Here is a 20,034-nt window from a genome sequence, read left to right on the forward strand (position 1 = left end):
TCAGCAGATCTACATTCTTTTTCTTTCTTTCTTTTCTACCAGAGTTGTTTAATTTGAGCAAATTAATTAAATTGAATAAAACTGGGTAAAAATGACATGTTCGATACAGCATTAATTACTCTCTATTATATCATGCCATTGCTGTAAAATCAGCTCCCAGAAGTCCTTTGGCATAAAGAGGCTGAAGGCACATGATATGACTGATCTCTTGGGGAGTGAGAGTCCAATACTGCCTAAGTTTGCATGAACCTTGTTACGGCTTTCCAGGTAATAAACACTATTTTACAGACATCCTGTCTTCAAAACAAAACCATTTCTGTTTTGTTTTTTGTATTTCACACATGCCCCTAACCAATGGGTGATGGAGAAGGAGAAAAGTTGGGTTCATTGTACACCTTCCAACAGCTCACAGAGTAAAGTAGGGCCATTGTTGCGGAAATGCAGGATTGAGGCCTGATAACCCAAGTGTGTCCCACAAGTCCAAATGCAAACATACAGTTATAGATGGGATACCAGAGTCTGTTAGTGAATATTAGAAACTAATAAACGGTAGTATTTGGATAATATTTGACATATGAAGAGAAAATACAGTCCACAGGCCATTTCTTTTTGGGAAATGGCCGGCGGGGGGGGGGGGGTGTCTACTTGCACGTCAAGCTGCAACATTTTAACTGGTCTGCTGAATTCATGCTTTGCCAGTGTTACTTATTTTTTTAAATGGATAAAGGGTGCCCAATAGCTGTTGTTTTGTGGCCTAGCTCCCCCTTCTTATGGTACTTAATCTTCAGAACAGACTGGGAGCCCTTCAATAAGAGACATTTTAAAATACAGAGGCGTTTCCTGACCGCCCTTCATATAGAGGGTTAAAAGGTAAAAGGTAAAGGACCCCTGGACAGTTAAGTCCAGTCAAAGGTGACTATGGGGTGCAGCGCTCATGTCGCTTTTCAGGCCGAGGGAGCCGGGGTTTGTCTGCACACAGTTTTCCAGGTCATGACTAAACCGCTCCTGGCACTATGGGACACCGTGACAAGTGCCAGAACACACGGAAACACTGTTTACGTACTTTCCTGCTGCAGCAGTACCTATTTATTTACTTGCACTGGTGTGCTTTTGAACTGCTAGGTTGGCAGAAGCTGGGACAGAGCAACAGGAGCTCACCCCAATCACACAGACTCAAACTACCAACCTTCCAATCAGCAAGCCCAAGAGGCTCAGTTTAGACCACAGCACCACCCACATCCCTTCACATAGAAGACTGTCTTCTGTAAAAGAGGACACAAGGCTGCCCTACTTAGTGCCCATCCATCCCATCAATTCATTAATGAGGCTGCATGCTTGATTTGGGGGGGGGGGGCGTTGTTGATACAGATACTCTTTCGCCCTTGTTCCTGAGCTGCATTGTTCTTACTCAAGCTCAGGTGAGAAATGAGAATCCATATTTGCAAAAGGATTTTGTTGCAGCTCTGATGAATGAATTCCACCACAGCTATTCTGAACCAGTCTTCAGCAAACAAAGCAGACTAGGAGAACTAATCTGCACAGATTAATTTTGTTCTCCAGCCCCAGTTTATGGGACAGCAATCTTGCCATGCTTATTGATTATCAGACAAGACTACTAATCCCCTTAAGGTCATTTAGTGTACTTAATTAAAGAGCAGTTAGCAAGCTCCTTTCCCCCACCCCAAGTAATAGTGGCTGTTAAAAGTGATTTGTACATTACCAATATGGTGCCTATTAATCTAAAGGTCTACTTGGCATTTATATTTTTCCTAAACACATACACACTCACACAAACATTAGGTAGGTCAAATTAGAGCTGAAAAGGACTATGCATTTAGTTGTTACATTGTCTATAAAGGGCAATTATGAAGAGTGAAAATAGCTTTAAAGAATAAACATGTCAATTTTACAAAAATATATTGGGCTTGATCTATATTCCCGTAGGCTGATGGAACTGCCTGCTGCAGACAGTTCGTGCTCTGAGCCAGTGGAAATAAAGGAGATTGAGCCATACAGTTAGTCCCTCCCACAAATGAACTCTGTTAACTTTAGATTTTCTCAGAACAACACAGCATTTGGCATGGTGCCTTCTATTCTATATGCACCTATACATTGTAGAGGAAAATAAAATTGCATAAAACACCACTTATATTTAGGTATAATATAGCTTCACTCTACTATCCAACTACATGCTACAGTTATAGTACAGTTACTTAGTTGTTTGGCCCTTACAACCTTTGAGCTCCAATCTTGTGTCTGGGCAGTTTCACTTGACTGATAACAATGAGAAATAGAGTTGGGTTTCATCAGCACTATGCTTCAAATCACCTGATGACTTCCCCCAGCAGCTAGCTAGCTAGCTAGCTAGCTATCTATCTATCTATCTATCTATCTATCTATCTATATGGACGTTTTTCATGTTTGATGTGGTTTTATAATTTGTTGGAAGCTACCCAGAGTGACTGGGGCAACCCAGTCACTTGGGTGGTAGGTAACTAACACACACACACACACACACACACAAGCATAAGGGACAAGATGGAACCTTGCAGGACCTCACAGTTTAATTTCCATGGGGCTAAGCAGAAGTCCCTCACTGCTGTCTTCTGTAACTGGATCTATAAGTAGGAGTCTGAATCACCCGATTCCTAACCCAAAGAGCCAATCCAGCAAAATACTATGGTCAGTTGTATCAAAAGCTGCTTAGAGAGTCAGAATAACCCACAGACCAACATTCTCCTTTGCCCCTTCTTGGCAGAGGCCATCCATTAAACCAAAAAAGGTCATTTTTGTGCCAAAACTGGGCCAAAAGACAAATTGAAAAAGATTTAGATAGCTCCAAGAGTGCTTGGAAGAGATGGGTTGTCTGACCAGATATTTGCAGCTGGGCAGAATTTGTCACAAACCTACAGATCCAGAGAGGGCTTTTAAAGCAGTGGGTACCATCTCACCTTCAAAGAGGAATTTATCACTCCTGGATCCCACCCAGTTAATCCCCTGCTGTTGGGTAGGGAACTGGATCTGGCTGGTGGTCCAGATCTTTATCTTCCTCATCTTCTGCAGGCCAAGTTTTGCAGGTGGGCCCACCTGTCAGTCAGCTGCCATTACAATGAAATCAGGTGAGCCTTTTTTGTCCCCCATGTTTTAAAATCAAACTGTGCAAGCAAGTGCACAGCCTGCGAAACACCTATGAAAACTGTCTAGAAAACCAGACTATCATGTAATGGTTGGGTTTTGCAGAGGTAATTGTGGTGTCTGCAAACCTTATCAGGTCTCTACCTGTCCCATACATGACATCAGGTGTAGGGCAGATGGGTGGGACTTTGCCAAAATGTACTTGTGGACCAAATGGGGAGGCCCAGCAGGCCCAGGGAATAGATGTTAATAGTCATGAAAGACAAGGATCGAGTATACATTTGGCTGGTTGTGCCTTTTCAAGGGCGTTCCCCATATCAGACTACAAAACAAATCCCACTTAACCTGACTCACTGTATGTGCTTTAGATACCCCCACTGTATGTGTAGCAATGGCAATATCAAGTTCAGCATGAATACAAGGAACTGTGCCTTCTAAGGACCTCATATGTTTGTTACAGCAGGTCTCCAAGGCCTTCTTATCTGGACCAGAATTCAGTAACCCATTCACCACCTGGAATTGCTCTGTTGGACAGCTAGTTAAGGATGCTGTGGTGGCAGCCATCACTGTCCCATAGTAAGCATGATAATGTGCTCTTTCCTGTCTTCAGGCACAGTCAGTAAGAGGCTTGCACACCTTGCAGTCAAGCCATCATCTCATCTGCTTCATTGTCTTTGAAGAAGCTGACAGGAGCACATTTGTGGCACATCTTCCAGAGGTTGGCATCTGGTTGGCCACTGTGATGCTGTGCTAGATGGGCCTCTGATCTGATGCAGCAGGGCTATTTTGTTCCTATTCAAGTCAATAGAACTATCCCCTTTGATTAATAGAAGCAGCTTGAGACCTACTTATTATTAACACTGGACAGTGTTGTGCACACACCCATAGTAATTTTAAATATTTAGATACCATTAAAATTGATGGATTCCTCTCCCCCGCCTGCTCCTGGTACCATTTAATTTGGATATTTTCAAGCAGCTTACCAGATAAAACCCTTTTTAATGTTCTATTTATTTATTTTAATACTGTTGCTTGGGATGCCTGTATAATCAGATAAGGATCATTAAATCACTTGTGATTAAATAGGATAATAATATTTGCTCACCCTATTAATATTAGAGCTTATGCTGACTGTATTTTTTTGATATTTCGAATGAAGTTGTCATAATTTTTTTTCCAATTATATGAAAAGGCCATATTATCTCATTGTGAGGATTATGTCCCTTTACCTCATCTACCATAATGTCTGCACATATTGGACTTCAGATTTCCTCATGTTCTTAGCAGCTGACCTCAGGCATTTCTCTAGTCTCCCATCTGGCATCTGTTATTTATCCTCCATATAGTTTTAACTATGTTTCCACACTCACCCCCACCCCCCACCCAACATTCCTTAAGACACACTAAGAAGTAGCTCTTCATTATCTCCATAGCCAACCATTATCTAAGTCATGTTCTATTCACTAGCTAATATCTTTCATTGCCCTTTGCTATGGGCAAAGAAGTCTCTTGCTTAGTTTTCCCGGTCATTTGAAGAATGAAGAGTTTCAAGAGTTTACTCGCAGGCTTCATCCACACGGCAGTTCATTCCATTTTCACATCATTTCCCTGTTAATTTCCACATTTGATTTGATCTTCCGGATGACGTAAGAGCCAGTTCCAGAACTACAGTGGAATATTGTGCCAGTTTACCACTCATTTTCATTTTACCTGGAAGCAAATAGCACGGAAATGACCACTTAATTTGCACTATATTCCATTATGGTTCCAGAAGTAGCTTTTACATCATGTGAATGCACAAATATAATGCGCAACTTAGCAGATAGAGAAAAGGCATGAGAACATAATACACTGCCATGTCAATGCAGCGCTGGTGCTGGCCCCATGTACCCAGGATTGTGCCAATACACAGGACTGTGTTATCTGTGTTGTTGTTGTTTAGTTGTTTAGTCGTGTCCGACTCTTCGTGACCCCATGGACCAGAGCACGCCAGGCACTCCTGTCTTCCACTGCCTCTCACAGAAGTTATCTGTGTTACTAGGCCCAACTAGCCTCCATTAGAAGTTGGGCATTTAGTGTTGGAGCATTCTTCCGGCAGAGATTCAGCGAAGTAGGAGGAAGAGTCTAAGAGCATCTGAACGGCCAACAGGTTTACTGTACCATGATCACTTTTAGTTGTTCTTGCTGCAACAGACATAACACAAAAGCACCTCTGGAAGCGTTAGTCAAAGGGATACATTTGAAACAAGCTTAAGTTATTGACTGGATATAAAATCAATGGGACTTAGAGGCAGATGATTAGCACGGGACTCTTCGGGATTCTGCTCAAAAAGACTAGGTTCTATTCATGAATTTCCAAAGTCATACCAAGTGGGAGAAGATACACTTGAGTTTAAATTACCTGCCCTAGATCACATTAATATGTTTGCTTCAGAGCTGACAATTCCATTCTTTTTTGTGACTTTCAATAATTACACTGCACAATTTGTTCCTTTATTAGTTCCCCAATGAATAATAATGTGCATTAAAAACTTGGCTGTATGGAGTGCAGCCCTTACTTTGCATTTCTGCTGCTATAGCGAATACATATACGGACAAAATGCTTGTATGGCACCAACTTAGCAGGAATGTTACTATTATAGTCTCAGCTCATTCATATACAACTATGTGCGAAAGCACTTTACAAAATACGTCCTGCCTGGCTCTTAAAAGTAAACCAAAATTCAAACCAACTAACATTCCATGGCTGGATTCATTTCTTTCTATAAAACATTATCTTTCCCTTGCCTCTCAGATGTTCAGTTTAGACTACCTACCCTCAACATCTCTAAATCAAAAGTGATCTCTTTGTTCAGTGGAGGCTGGCTAAAATCTGAAGGAAAAAGTACTGTGGAATTGTGGTGAATTCAGCAGACCTGTTCTGTTATGACAATTTTAGCTAGCACCTGTAAGAATTTGTCCACGATGAGAAAAAAGTTGTGAAAAATAAAGAGTTTTCTGTAACCAAGGAGGTCCACAAAATTGCAGGACCATTTATTCTAGTTGATTTATTCTAAAGGTGCTGCCAGACTGTCACTGTTTTGTGAGAGGGATTCAAAAGCATACTGCAAACTTACTTTTGCACTTTAAAAGTAAGAGGGATTTTGTGAGTGGGATTAAATTGTTTTGCTGCCCTAGCACAACAAATGTACTTCAACAAAGAAATAGACTATTTTTGTGGTTACAAAAGTGATGGGGAAAGGAACTGAAAAGCATGGGATTATAAACACTCTGCAAGCAAATAAGCATGATGAGTGCTCATTGTCACATATCCATCCCACAAACAAGCCAGAAGGAACGCTCAGTAAAGACCAGATATAGTCTAACCTCTGCATAAGCTTTGTGTAAGCAAATCAGGATGAATACTCAATCAACAGACAATTTCCCCAAAATGCACTTTTCTAAATATAACTCCGGTTGAATACTACCCATCAGGAGACATGCATGTCTCCAAGAGTCAGGGGCCACATGTGAAGTTCAGCCCATGGTATCCCTTGCATCTTTTCACACCACATTGAATTTTCCATCTCTAGGCTCCATTGACATTCATCTTCCAGAGAGTTCTGTGACGTTGCAGCAGCCTAGACAATGTGCCAAGGTGTGTGTGTGTGTGTGTGGCAGGGAGTTCCTTGCTGTACCTTTCCAGTATCTCTCTCCCCCCCCCACCCCAGTATCCACTTTGCTCAGTACTCTTCCTCCTCCAACCATCCCTCTCTGGCTTCCCTGCTTACTCAGCTGCTTACACATTGTTGGCTTCTGTCTGATGCATCCTCTTCATCTTTGTCACCCATGGCATTTGTGGAAGGAGAGATGCTGAGTCTTGTTTGCCTAGAGGTTGCATTGTCTAATTTGGAAGCCATTCACTTTAATCCCGGGTGGCAGGAGCTGGCTGTGCCTGTTGATGAGATAAGGAACTTCACACATGCTTAGATGCACACCTTTATGTAATGCTTCACATGCTCTAGTGAGACATATGACTGAAAATGGATTTGAGTATTTGACTCAGTGTTAACCCCTGCATTTGAACTTCCTTTCAGAGTTTTGAACCACCACCATTTTCTTCGTTGTTTATATCTGTGTCCCCCCTGTGTTTTCATTAACACCCTATTTGAATAATCCCTTCACTATTATAATTCTGCATTCAGATGAATTAATATATACAGTTGATCCCTACAGTGCATTGATTTCTTACAGTTATTCCCAACCATGGCTACCCAGAAGTAAATCCTGCTGAATTTGGTGGGGAATACTCCCAGGTAAATGAGCTAGGATTGCAGCCTTAAATGTCAGTTGTGGATTCTTTCTTGGCCACTGAAGAAATACAGCCATTGCAGGCCCCTTGGGTTAGGAAACGTCTCTCTGTGTCCGGCGGCATGGATAAGAGATGGTATCTTCTTGTTCCTCCTGCATTTTCACCCCTGAGCATTTTCTTCATAAGGCTCTTGAACAGAAAGTGCCTGCTAGTGCTCTTTTCCTCTCAAATATATTCATCTTTTGTAATCAGAACTGAGGAATCTTCATGCTGCCATGTGGAGATCCTGAGGGGACCCCATTGAAACATCATTCATGCCTGAGATTGGAGGACACCAGCAGCAAAATGTAATGAGACAGCAGAAAGTGGCACAAACGAACAAACTCTCAAGGGTATTTGTTTCACATGATACCATGTAGCTGAACTAGTTGTGGCCACAAAACACATGCAAGACACTGAACTCATCTGACAAGCAGAGTACAGCGGTGCTGCTCGTTTGGAGCAAACACATAGATCCCTAAACAGAACTTAAGATGTATTAAAAGGGGCTTGGGACTGATGGTGTGAGAGAGACCAAAGATACTGGCCTATTAATATGTATTATTATTATTTTAAAAAGCTTGGTTTCCAGAATTTGCTGCAGCAAGGCTATGGCTTACAATCTCTCTGCACCTCTCTCTGGTGCTCTTTTGTACCCACAAAAAGCAGATTGAAAGCTTTTCCTTCTGCTATTAAACAAAGCACTATTCTGGTACATTCCCTGTGCTGTTGGACTGGTGAGGTACTGTGGGAGGATGAGGAGGTACTGGGTTCCTGAGATCAGAGGAAGATGCCTGTGAAGGTCCTGGGTCTGGTTCTACCACCCTGGCACTCACTCTATGGCAAGTTGTTCAGTTGGCTTCTGCCTGTCCATTGCAAGTCACCTAGTTGCACCTTGGATGCAACAGAGTTCTCTCTCCTTGCTTGAATTATGCTTGTAATAAGCATGCGGTTTTGCGGTTTGTGTTTGGTTGAGGTGTAGGTGTGCTTGAGGCACCATATGGGGAAAGCCACATCCACACATCCTACACCCGATATCATGCATCTCTTCAAAGGAACAATCAGGCGGATAACTTGCTCAAGGATAGGGCTGCTGATGTCCCTGCGCTGTAACTCCCAAGCTCAAGGGCTTTTGACAGGTAGGTGGGACAACCCACCTTTTAATCTTTTTTTTTTAAATTAACCCCCCCAAAAAAATAATAAAACTGTTAACAATAATAACTGGGCACAAGTCTAGATGTGTAATACAATCTCCCTCCTGTCAATTATGTGACATCATGTTGATGTGATTGACAGGTGGGTTGTTCCACTCACTTGACAATATCTGATCCCCAGAATCCAAAAGGCTCTGCACCTGTGCCCTAGGTCATGGATTGCCTACCTATATAAAGTAGTTCAAGAACGTATAGTTGCACATCAAACCTTTCACTTTTGGAAAACTGTTTTTTTTTTTAACAACATAGCATTATTTATTTGCTAAAAGTTAGCTGGCCTAAACATAGTCCCTCCTGGGCACTTGACTGCATCAAAGAGCTTGTTACCGTTTTGCACTTCCTGCTCAAGAGAATTGCTGGGCCATGTTCTTGCTGGGCATTTGCCTCTCAGATTTGGCTGTGCAGAGAAATTACAGCTAACTGCACCTGGCAATGATTTTACAGGACTACTATCTCAGGTGCTCTGGCCTCACTAATGTGATCTCTCCAATTATCGGTAGGCTAGGTTGGCAAGTGATCACAGCACCCCAAGCATATCTCCACCTCTAGACTTCAGTTTTCTGAGGAGTTGGAGCTGGATGTGTGGAAATGCTTGCAGCACTGTGTTCACTTGCCAGCCCAGTAAACAGAAGTTGCAGATAACCCCCTTCAACAATGGTTAATGACAGCTTTCTGGTTTGTTTACCTGCTAGAAAGGAGGAAAAGAGGAAGCACGGGTTCACAAAGCCTGTGTATACTCTAGTTTATTAAGCCAGTGAAAACCAGGCAACAAGTTTAAACTTGACTTGTGAATCATGGTTTCCCTAAACAATGGTTTGTTGTTACATCTGTGCCTTGGCTTAATCCTAGTTTGTTGTGTTGCGTAACACCCACTCCTCATGTGGTTCTAGTGCATGTTCCCTTCATCAAGATCAAGGGACAGTGCAAGTGGATGGAACACATGCGTAAGTCAGGGTTTGATCATATAAATATGGCTGCACCTTATATTTGTGGTTTGTTGGGACATTCAGCAAGTCAAAGTTAGCCAAAGCATGGTTTTAGCACTATGACCAAACCCAGCCCAGATGAGAGACTGGAGAAAATTCACCAGCTCAGCAACCAGTCAGATTTATCTCTAAGTGGCCTACTTCTCATAATACGACCCAGTAATGGAAAGAAATTGGTGAATGGGTTTGTTGTCAGGAGCTTGTTGTTTCAAAGAAACTTTCAGCTCTGCCTCTCTAGTAACAAAGGAAATACTGGTGCTAAAAGATGCTGTGTGATGTATGGCATTTTTAAAGCTGTTAAAAGGCTCTTAACAGGTCTATAAAATATTTGCCTCCTCCTCCTGCTTCTTCAGAAATTTTTACTTTAGTATTTATCTCCTTGGTTTATACTGAATTTCCTCCCCTTTAAAACACAAGTTATTAATTATTTCTGAGATGTCAGTATCCAGCTCCCCCTCCAGCTATTAAAAATGTACATGCTTGGTAGTTTTATTATTTAGCATTGAGCAACTTGTACAAAAAGAACCCTGCAAATCAATCAAATTGGACACGAAAATTCATAGCTTTATCATGTCATATCATAGCTTTTTCGTGTTCATTTTCTGCATAAATTGGAGGGTGGAGCTAAAGAGTATAACAAATATCAAGTTTTTGTTCCAGGTAGTCCTGGAATTTTGCACTGGGTGATGGAGTGAAATTGATCCAGCTCATGCACTGCTGGGTAATTTCTTTGTTAAGTCTTTCTATCCATAAGAAGAAACAATACCTCAGGAATTATGTAAGTAGCAAGGACAGATCAAATGTTGAAGGTCAGTGCTTCAGCATTTACAACAATCTATTCATATATGTAAAATATATTGCAATAAACTCTGAATACCAAATACATTGTTAGAATTTTGCAAAGAGGTAAAATTTGGTGAACAGAATACAAAGCAAAATTGATGGATGGAGGGATCAATTATGAATTAAGGTGTTCAACTTTAATTATTCTAATATTTAAAAGGGAATGCTGCCAGAGGTCATGTGTGCACTACAAATTTGGTGGGGAAATTATGTTTCTCCCCCATTTTCCATAATTATCAGCAAAAATCTACGATAGATCATGATGGAAAAGCAATAAGGCAGAGGGAGGGAGCAAACTGTTGGTCTCCTGTTCTCCTCGCCTTTCGTAATCAAATCACTTTGTGAATAATGTGATCAGTCCAGAATTATCTCAGGTCAAGCAGGCATTCTCAGGATGAGCTGCATTTAGTTCCCTCATTTTCTTACCTGAGCCTTTTGTATGATTTGAAATCACCAGAGATTGTTGTTGTTGTTTAGTCGTTTAGTCGTGTCCGACTCTTCGTGACCCCATGGACCAAAGCACGCCAGGCACTCCTGTCTTCCACTGCCTCCCACAGTTTGGTCAAACTCATGCTGGTAGCTTCGAGAACACTATCCAACCATCTTGTCCTCTGTCGTCCCCTTCTCCTTGTGCCCTCCATCTTTCCCAACATCAGGGTCTTTTCCAGGGAGTCTTCTCTTCTCATGAGGTGGCCAAAGTATTGGAGCCTCAGCTTCAGGATCTGTCCTTCCAGTGAGCACTCAGGGCTGATTTCCTTCAGAATGGATAGGTTTGATCTTCTCGCAGTCCATGGGACTCTCAAGAGTCTCCTCCAGCACCATAATTCAAAAACATCAATTCTTCGGGGATCAGCCTTCTTATGGTCCAGCTCTCACTTCCATACATCACTACAGGAAAAACCATAGCTTTAACTATACGGACCTTTGTTGACAGAGATTACTCTGTTTTGGAGATGGTTTCCACTCACCTTGAAAGCCAAGTAAATTCCAAGTAAATAATTGAGAAGGGGATGTCTTCAGATGACTCAAGTCATTATCCTTCTTGCTTCTTTACTTTGAATTGGCCATTGCTGCTAGCAGATGTCGCTCTGTGCAAAAACTCTATCCTCACAGAGGAATGCAGGGGAGTGCAACACTGGGAATTTTTTTTTTAATAGTGCAGAACCAATGACATCACCTTCTAGGCCACAACCAGATTCTGAAACGCCCATCCCAGCCATGTGTGCCTGTCTCCATGGCTATATTTGAAGAACCATTCTATATTTGGTCTATGTTTCAGTACCCTTTCTTTTATTGATTTTGGTTCTCCCAGCTGCTTTTTGTTTCACTTACTTATTCTGCTACTTTTATGCTCTTCATTTCTTTTTCTGTTTTATTTTTGGGTTACATTTTTATTATAAGCCATCTTGACAGCTGGCATTGTATGCATTTCCCTACACATTTCCCCCCTGTAAAAATATGCATTTCTGTATTTTATTTTTTTAAAACCACAACCCAAAATTTAGAGTGGTATGTGGTATGCAATCCAGTCTCATTTCTAGGTAAGTATGGAGGCTATGAATTAGTCCAGCTTATGTGTTTCTTTATTCTTATATTTATATCCCCCCCTTTTCTTCAAGGACCTCAAGGTGGCATATACTCTTCTCCCTCTCCCCACTTTATCATTTCAACAATCCTGCGAGGTAGGCTCTGTTGGGAGACAGTGACTGGCTCAAAGTCACCAAGTGGGCCTCATGGCTGAGTAGGGATTTGAACCCTGGTTAACTATGACACCATGCTGCCTTTAAATGTGGACCGACCAAAATTCTTCTCCATCCCTAGTTGTGTTACTGGGCCACCTGACAAATGAACCGAGGAACAAATATTGTGATAGTTGATTGGTTCTAAAGCATTGTACCTTAGGAGCCCTACTGATGGAGTTTGGTTTTTTTTTTTTTATAAAAAAGCCTGTGAGATAATATATCATTCAGATCCTGGGTCTTTTGGTATACAACACTGTTCCTGGTGTGAGCCTTATTGACCCAGGGCCTTTTTGGTGGCAGTTTCCCATTTGTGGAATGCCCTTCCTCGTGAGGTGCATCTGTCTCCCACATGACTAAGTCTAATAAGGAATTTAAAAACATTCCTGTTTACTCAGGAATTCGATGGCTGAAAGACACTGTTCTCAGCAACATTGAGGCCACCGGTTGAAGGGATCTTAGCTGCTTTTGGAAAGTAGTAAACTTTTAAAGATTATATATATTGTTGTTACTAATAATAATAATAATAATAATAATAATAATAATAATATCTTTACCAGCCTGGGCTTCTTCAGAAAGAAAGGCAGGATATAAATTGAGTAATAATACTGAGGAATTCAACCCCTTCGTGGTATTAGAATCTGTTCAGTCCCTGTAACCTGAGGCACTTTAACAGTCATGGCTCCCCTCAGTGACGCCTGAGAATTCTCGTTTGTTAAGGTTGCTGGCCTCGCCGAACTATAATTCCCATCTATAATTCCCATCTATAATTCCCATCTATAATTCCCAGCTATTCCCAAGACTATTAAAGTGGTGGGATTTTAAACACACGGTGTGGGTGTGAGCAGGGAAACCTGACTTATTTGGTGGTGGGATTCCCCCCCCTGGGGGGGGATACTGTAGTATTGCTTTCCTCTGGTGGGAAAGAAGCTTTGTCTGCCATTTTGACAACTACAAAGATTCTGTGGCTGAAGCAGCAGGTGAAACACAGGGAATGGAAACCCCTGAACACAAAGGAAGGGAATAAGAACCAATTTGTTGCCACTGGCTGTATTAAATATTTTATGCTTTGAATTTGAGCAACAATGCGAGAGTGTGCTGACACACTGCTTTTACCTCACACACATGAAGCGTGTTGAGAGAGAGAGAGAGAGGGAGAGAGAGAGAGAGTGGAAAACAACAGCAACATAACCTCCCCCCCAACCCCCATTGGTGTTGACGGCATATTCTACGCTGCTGCTTTAAAATTAGATATGCACTGTTGTGTCCTGAGTGCTTCAGACTCCCCCCCCTGCCCCCCCCGCTGCGATTAAGAGTCCTGCATGTAAGCATGAGGAGAGCAGACAGTTTCCTGGCATCCCACTTAAAGTGCTTACTGTCTGAGATACTTTACCTGGGAACCTGAGTGTTCCTTCCACAGTGCCTCCTGCCAAGGCCTGTTTACTAAGAATTACTGGGGGTAACTCCACGGTTGCCAGGCAACGGGAACTAGTGTTCCTGCCATTTGAACCAATTGTCAAACCGAAGGTTTGAGCAGTCGTCTCTTTGAAATGCAATAAATAACAACAACTCAACTTACCTATCAATAACAATTACACGGTATTGTGTATATATATATATATGTATATGCACCAAGTTATCTATCTATAGTATCGGAAAGAGCACAGACATTTGCTAGGAAGAGGGTCACGCAGGACAGATGGTGATATGTTTTTAATCAGCTTTGCTGAGAGCTAAAAGGAGCTGCGTGAAATGGACAATCGGGGTAAGACGCAAAGTGCTTTGCAAACTTAAAGTTGTGTGTGTATGTGTATTTAACCTTAGAGTATCTTTTCAAAAATGTGCCATGTGTTTATATACTTCTAAATGCCATGTTTAAATTACTTTGCATGCTAAGAAGGTGGGTTTTTTTGTTTTTGCTTGCAGTTGTTGGCATTGCGTGAGTTAAGGGTCTCTGCACTTCAAAGATAGAATTGTAAAGCTGTGGCTCTATGTAGCTCAACTATAGAAAACTCTGTGGCTGAAATAAAATACATGGTCCACATGCAAATACAGAATTTGAAGTTTCAGATAGTTGTGCCTATATATATATATATATATATATATATATATATATATATATAATTCCTGTATTGTGGGCTTCATGCTTCACATATGCATTTCCCCATCAAAGTTACCTTGTGATTATAATTCTTCCTTATATCTAGTTCTGCATTTTGCTTAGGTATTATACAACTTCATTTATGTGGGGTTATTTAAATCCAGAAGATAAGAAGCTCAGACAAGGGAGAATCATATTCATATGCCATTACAGTGATAAAATAGATTTTCTATTGCATCTGATGTCTCTCCTCCCCAGCAGATGTAGGTCAGTCTGGCCTTAGGTATATGCATGATTATGTGCAAAGCACCCATTTCCCTTATACATTGTTTTTCTGTTGGCTTTCAGGTGTTAACCACTTCCCACGTGTCTGCTGCTGGTTATGAGACGGGCGACACCCTCAGGATTTCAAATTAAGATGAAATGCTGCATCATCTCTAAACCAGGCTACCCAAGGGCATTGCCACTGATGCAGTCATCATTACTTATTTAGGGATGCCTTATCAAGAGGAGACCTTCCTGTAAACATGATTTGCCTGGCTCTTCCCTTGCACTGTGGTTTCTTGTTCCATGCCATTGAAACATTCATAATGGCTCATTATACATCTTTACCCCTGGCCAGCTCTCAGGGGCACTTCCCAAGACTTGAAAACGTGGGTTCTTTCAAAAACATTTCCATTGTGCCAACCCAGGCTACCTGTGGGCTGCCAGACCGGAGTGCTTTTTGTCAAAGCTCTGCTGCTGTCGAAAGTATCCTCTCCTGTACCCAGCAGTTTTGCATTCAGGAGTGCCCATACAGATCATCACCTGCCCCTTATGCTGCCATGCTCTCAAAAGGTCAGGGTGCCTGCATCACAAAAGACAAGAATGACCTGCATCCTGGATCACTGAGCAACTCATCAAGCTTTATTTTTCATAACCTAAAGGGTTGCTTTTCCACTCCCCACGCTCGGAAGCTTGGGACATCATTTACCTTAATAGTGTGGTTGAAACCTGAGAAAGAAGGTGTAATGTAAGTAGCTGGCAGGTGTTGACTTAATCTGTAAAACCAGTCATAGTAGTAGCATACAAAGTTACTGTTCAGGTGTATATAAAATGGATGTGACAACCTGATCCTTACTCTGAACATATTACAATTCTAGTCTGGCTGCACTGGCATCCAAAATGTTCCCACTTTCCAGGGAAAATTCAAAGTACTGCTTTTTACCTATAGAACTTTACTTAGCTTGGTGGGCCACTACCAAGGATGCCTTTTCCATTATGTGCTTACTTGAACCTTGAGGTCATAAAAAGAGGACTGCCAAATACCCTCTCTGACAGAAATATAGCCATAAGGGAGAGGGCCTTTTCAGCAGTGGCCCCTCCCGTATATGAAGCACTGTTCCTAGAGAGATCTACCTAGTGCCAGTGTTATCATATTTTTGGCACAAGGCAAAGATGTGTCTTTTCTTCCTGGCATTTCATTTTACCTTTTTGCCTACTGCCGGTATTTGCTGTTAGGATATTTTATGGTGATCTTGTTGTCTTTAGCTTTGCTTATTGTTTTTCAGGTTTAATAGTTTATTTTCTATTTGTTCTGTACTCCTGTTGTAAGTCACCATAGCAGCATTTTTTTGGTATATGATGATGAATAAACAAAGATTGGTGATAATGATTATGATGATAATTCGGCACAGCCCTGCTTGGACTCCAGCACTTTGGACTACGTTTGGGAATCACATGTTTGATGGCTTCACCATGGAAAATGTTTTCTGTCTGTGGAAAACGAACATGGTTAGAAGTGTTGTAGCCTAGCATTTTCTGTTTTGTGCTTATTCTCTGTGTGCAGAGCTTTTAACATCCATGTGGTTTCCCTCCCAATTGCATTTTGAAGTGGGGGACTATTCTACAAGGTAAACATGTAAACATGGAGCTGTATTGCCATATAAAATTTGCAAATGCACACAATGTCACTATCTAGGTGCAGCAATATAAGGGAAGACTTGCTATGCTCCCTGTCAATTGCAATCCCATTTTACAAGTTTATTACCAAATGTTTGGCATGAAAGGAGTCAGTATAGCTGGGTTTATGGCAGCCAAAAGTGATGGAATCTTTGAGTCTCATATCCATTACTTCTTCCCTCCAATGGCATACATTTCCTTAAGAGGCTCATTTCTTTACTATGCAACATATAATCTATTACACTGAAGGTGGCATATACCATTGTTATGTTGTATCTACCAGGTATGTGCACCAGCCACAAGATTCACCTTGTATCTACAGTTGGAATGTTGTGAAGCAAGCTAACCTCTTTTGGATCTACTTGGTGACCTTCCAGTTTAACCCGATACCAAAGTGACAGCCTGTAGGTCCACAAGGCGATGCCAGGGCAACATCCTTGCCCCAATTCATGCCACCAGAACAATTTATGACTGCCACTGTTTCATACCTCATTTGCATCATGACAGAACATTGGCAAATCTACCCAATTGCATTTAAGTATTGTGTTTCTTGTACATGGTGGTTTTTCAGATCGAGAGACCGTCTTCAATGTCATGTCTCTCTTTGAAAGACTGAAACGATTCAAGAGCTCAAGTGCCCACAGAGACCATCCATTGATTCAGTAGAATCTGATGGTTCACAGTGACTGAAGCCACTGAAGAATACAAATATGACCAGCAAAAAGCATTGCACTTTCAGCTTCTAGATTGGCAGTGGGCACATGGCAGGACATCTCCCATGTGGTACAGTTATTTATTTATTACCTAACATGTTTGTTATCCCACATTTCAGGAAGTATTACCAAGGTGGTCTACGTTCTTCAAAAAGAAGTAACTTCTTGGAGAGCAGCTATATATTAATACTAGAGAGGAAAACAAAATTCCAATAAGAACTGATGCAATTATTCTGGATTTTATTTTAAAGTGTTACACATCAAGGTCACTTCCATTACTAAAGTCATGACACATGTAGGGGTCCACATGTGGGGGTGTTTGTTTTTAGATAAGCAAAATTAATAAACCCTGGATTATCCAATTATTGTTTATCCAGGAACTGGGTAAATCCAGTTCATAAATATTTTCCTACTTGGCTGTGTCTTCTATCAAATATTTGTTAACGAAAAACTAACATGTTTACATGCAAACAGAATTGGCAATATGTTAAGAAATGCATTTTTAGTAAACTTGCAGACTGCATGTTTGGCTTTAAAGATTCTGTTGACAAATACTGATGGGATCAAAATCATTACCGAAAGGGAGTAATGGTCCAACTCTATTTATTTTATCAGATTAAAAGTGTGTTAGTCACAAATCTGTCAACGGGCATAACCATAACTGTATCCAGTTGAAAGCAATGTGACGAGACTTAGGAGCAACTAGTATTAAGCCATTTTTTGGCATGTTGTGGCTTAGAACTTTGAACTAATGCAACAGTGTTTTCCCCCCAAAACTAGAAACACACACACACACACACACACACACACGTTTTAATGTATTTTCAATGTTTGTTATTGATATAAGTATTGCTTATAAGAACATGATCATGCATAAAGTAGGTTATAATTTTATCATCTTTAGAGCAGCAGAAGATTCTGCCATGAACATGCCATTCTAACTGAATACAACTGAATTTAGTGGCAAGGCCCAACCCTACCATTATAATGCCAAAATTGATAGATGCTGAGGCCAGGGAGCAGTTTGCAAGGTTTTGGAGGTCAGCGCTGTTTGCAACCACACTTGCTCAGCCTAAACATGTCTGCATACTACTACTCCATATTCAGAGAAAGAATAACTGGGAGGATTCTAGCTCAAATATTCCTACTGCAACCCTGGCTTTCAGGTCAGGCTGTTTTCAGGCCACTAAAACTGGTCTGAAATGCAAAGGACCCAAGTATGGGCAACATATAGGCCAGTCTAGGTAGCTGAGTGTTCACGCAAAGCAAGGAGGATTCTTCCGAAGACCACAGTATGAGAGGAAATGATTGCATTTCCATTCTCTGCCTACTGTGTTCATGACAATACCCACAGCCCAAACTGATGCAGACAAATTTTACTCTGTACATTTACTCTGTGCATTCTACTCTGTACAGTGGGTGAAAATAGGGCTGGATCTAGACACATCAAAGAACTGTTTCGGTTTAAAGTGTTGTAAATTTAAACAGGGAAAACAGGTAAAGAAAAATGGGACACCACATCACCATCTGGTGGCACAATGTTATATCGCGTATACAACGCATATAAATCGCGTTTTCTTTACCAGTCTAGCTGAGTCCTAGGACTGCTCTTCAGTGGGCTATCATGATTAAGACCATGCTACAGAAACCATTGCAATGAAAAAGGAACAGAGGCCTGCTTTGCTCCATGCATTTCTGATATTCTACACATGTACAAAATCCTGTCAAGTTCTATGCATGCACAAAAATACAAAGGCATTGATGAAACATCAGTGGTGTAACCCAATTCTACATTTGGTAGCGACAGTGGCCTGCACTGGTGCCATGCACTTCCACTTGCCACAGATGATTATGTTTAATTTGCACTATCCCAAGTGAAAACTTAACCCAAGTAGAGAGGCATTTGCCTGCAAAACACGGCATCGCTTCTCCCTCTTCTTCCTGTGGTTTTTGTAATACAGCTCAGCTACTCCTCTGGAAGTTGACCTTTGACTTTCCTTCTTTATTGTTTCCAAAGGTGTATGGTGGAGAAAGCTGTTGATGGGCAGACTGTGTTCAAGCTTACAGTCTCTGAGAAAGAGACCATGTTTTATTATCGCACTGCAAATGGGCTGCAGCCACCGATAAAAGTAATGACACTGGGGAGAATTCTTGTGAAGGAATGGAATCATCTTAGCGTGCAGGTGAGTGAAATGACAACACACACACATTTAGCATGGGTAAAGTCTTGAATTGTATGATTGGGGCATAGCTGAACAAACACCAAAGAGGCAGAGTTCAGGTTAAAATATATTGCTATATACAGGTATATATTATTGTAAAAGGGTAAATCCTGTCAGGCTAACCTTTTAGAGTTTTTTAAAAATAAAGTGTTGATTAGTATATGGATAGGAGGTTAGAGTTTTAAAAATCATTTGATAAAGCAATTCACCCAAAACTCCTGAGTATGCTTAACCATCAAAGGATAAGACAGGTCCATTTATGGATAATTACCTAGTGAAAAAACAAGAAGCAGAGAGTAGGAATGAATGAATAGTTCTCAAAACAGAGGAATGTAAGTGGAGTCCCCCTAAGAATCAGATTTGGGTCCTGAGCTTTTTAACTTGTTCATGAATGATGCAGATTTAGGGGCAAGCAGTGAGATGGTCACATTTGCTGGTGATGCCAACTTGTTCAAGGTGGTTAGGTTAATCTAAAAAAGGAATGGTGGTGTAGGGATGATCGCTGGGTGCGGAGCACACTCCTCACCAGTAGGCAGCCGCAGCCTCAGCCTGCCTGCACGCATGACCTTCAGGTGCGGAGCACACTCCCCCTCACAGACAAAGCCACAGCTGTCTGAACATCGTGCCCTCTGTCTAACCTTTTGTGGTCTCAGTAGTGTGCGGTGTCCTGTCTGTAACCTTTATCTCTGAGACCTTTGTCTCCATCATACACTCTGCAAGGGGAAAATGACGCGGCGGAAACAGGTGCCAAAATAACTATGTACCACCCCACGATCTCGGGACTGGAAGATGTGTAAAGGTCACAGCCCA

At 41.4% G+C, this 20,034-nt stretch overlaps 1 protein-coding gene and 1 long non-coding RNA gene across 10 annotated transcripts in view; one reads left to right on the top strand and one right to left on the bottom strand.

Annotated features, from left to right (window-relative positions):
• LOC310758816 overlaps nt 1-13,709 on the bottom strand; it is a 36,798-nt gene extending 23,089 nt beyond the window's left edge. For 2 of the 3 annotated variants that reach the window (XR_014545952.1, XR_014545954.1), the window contains exons 1-2: nt 13,641-13,706; nt 6,918-7,069 (exon numbers count right to left, since the gene is read on the bottom strand). This is a non-coding gene — a long non-coding RNA (uncharacterized lncRNA). Of the gene's footprint in view, nt 1-6,905; nt 7,070-13,640 lie in introns of all 3 variants that reach the window. The other variant, XR_014545953.1, reaches the window with a different exon arrangement.
• A 70-nt stretch (nt 13,710-13,779) lies between these two features.
• The window catches only part of USH2A (usherin), a 432,455-nt gene continuing 426,200 nt past the window's right edge, over nt 13,780-20,034 (top strand). For 6 of the 7 annotated variants that reach the window (XR_014545784.1, XM_083604669.1, XM_083604670.1 and 3 more), the window contains exons 1-2: nt 15,142-15,360; nt 19,020-19,185. Coding sequence is in view for 6 of the 7 variants with exons in the window: in XM_083604669.1 (XP_083460795.1) it covers nt 15,173-15,360; nt 19,020-19,185 (354 nt within the window). In the remaining variant the exon portion in view is untranslated. Of the gene's footprint in view, nt 14,013-14,696; nt 15,361-19,019; nt 19,186-20,034 lie in introns of those variants that run through there. The other variant, XM_083604668.1, reaches the window with a different exon arrangement.

Source organism: Podarcis filfolensis (genome assembly GCF_964270895.1).
Source record: "Podarcis filfolensis genome assembly, chromosome: 3".
Lineage (NCBI taxonomy): Eukaryota > Metazoa > Chordata > Lepidosauria > Squamata > Lacertidae > Podarcis > Podarcis filfolensis.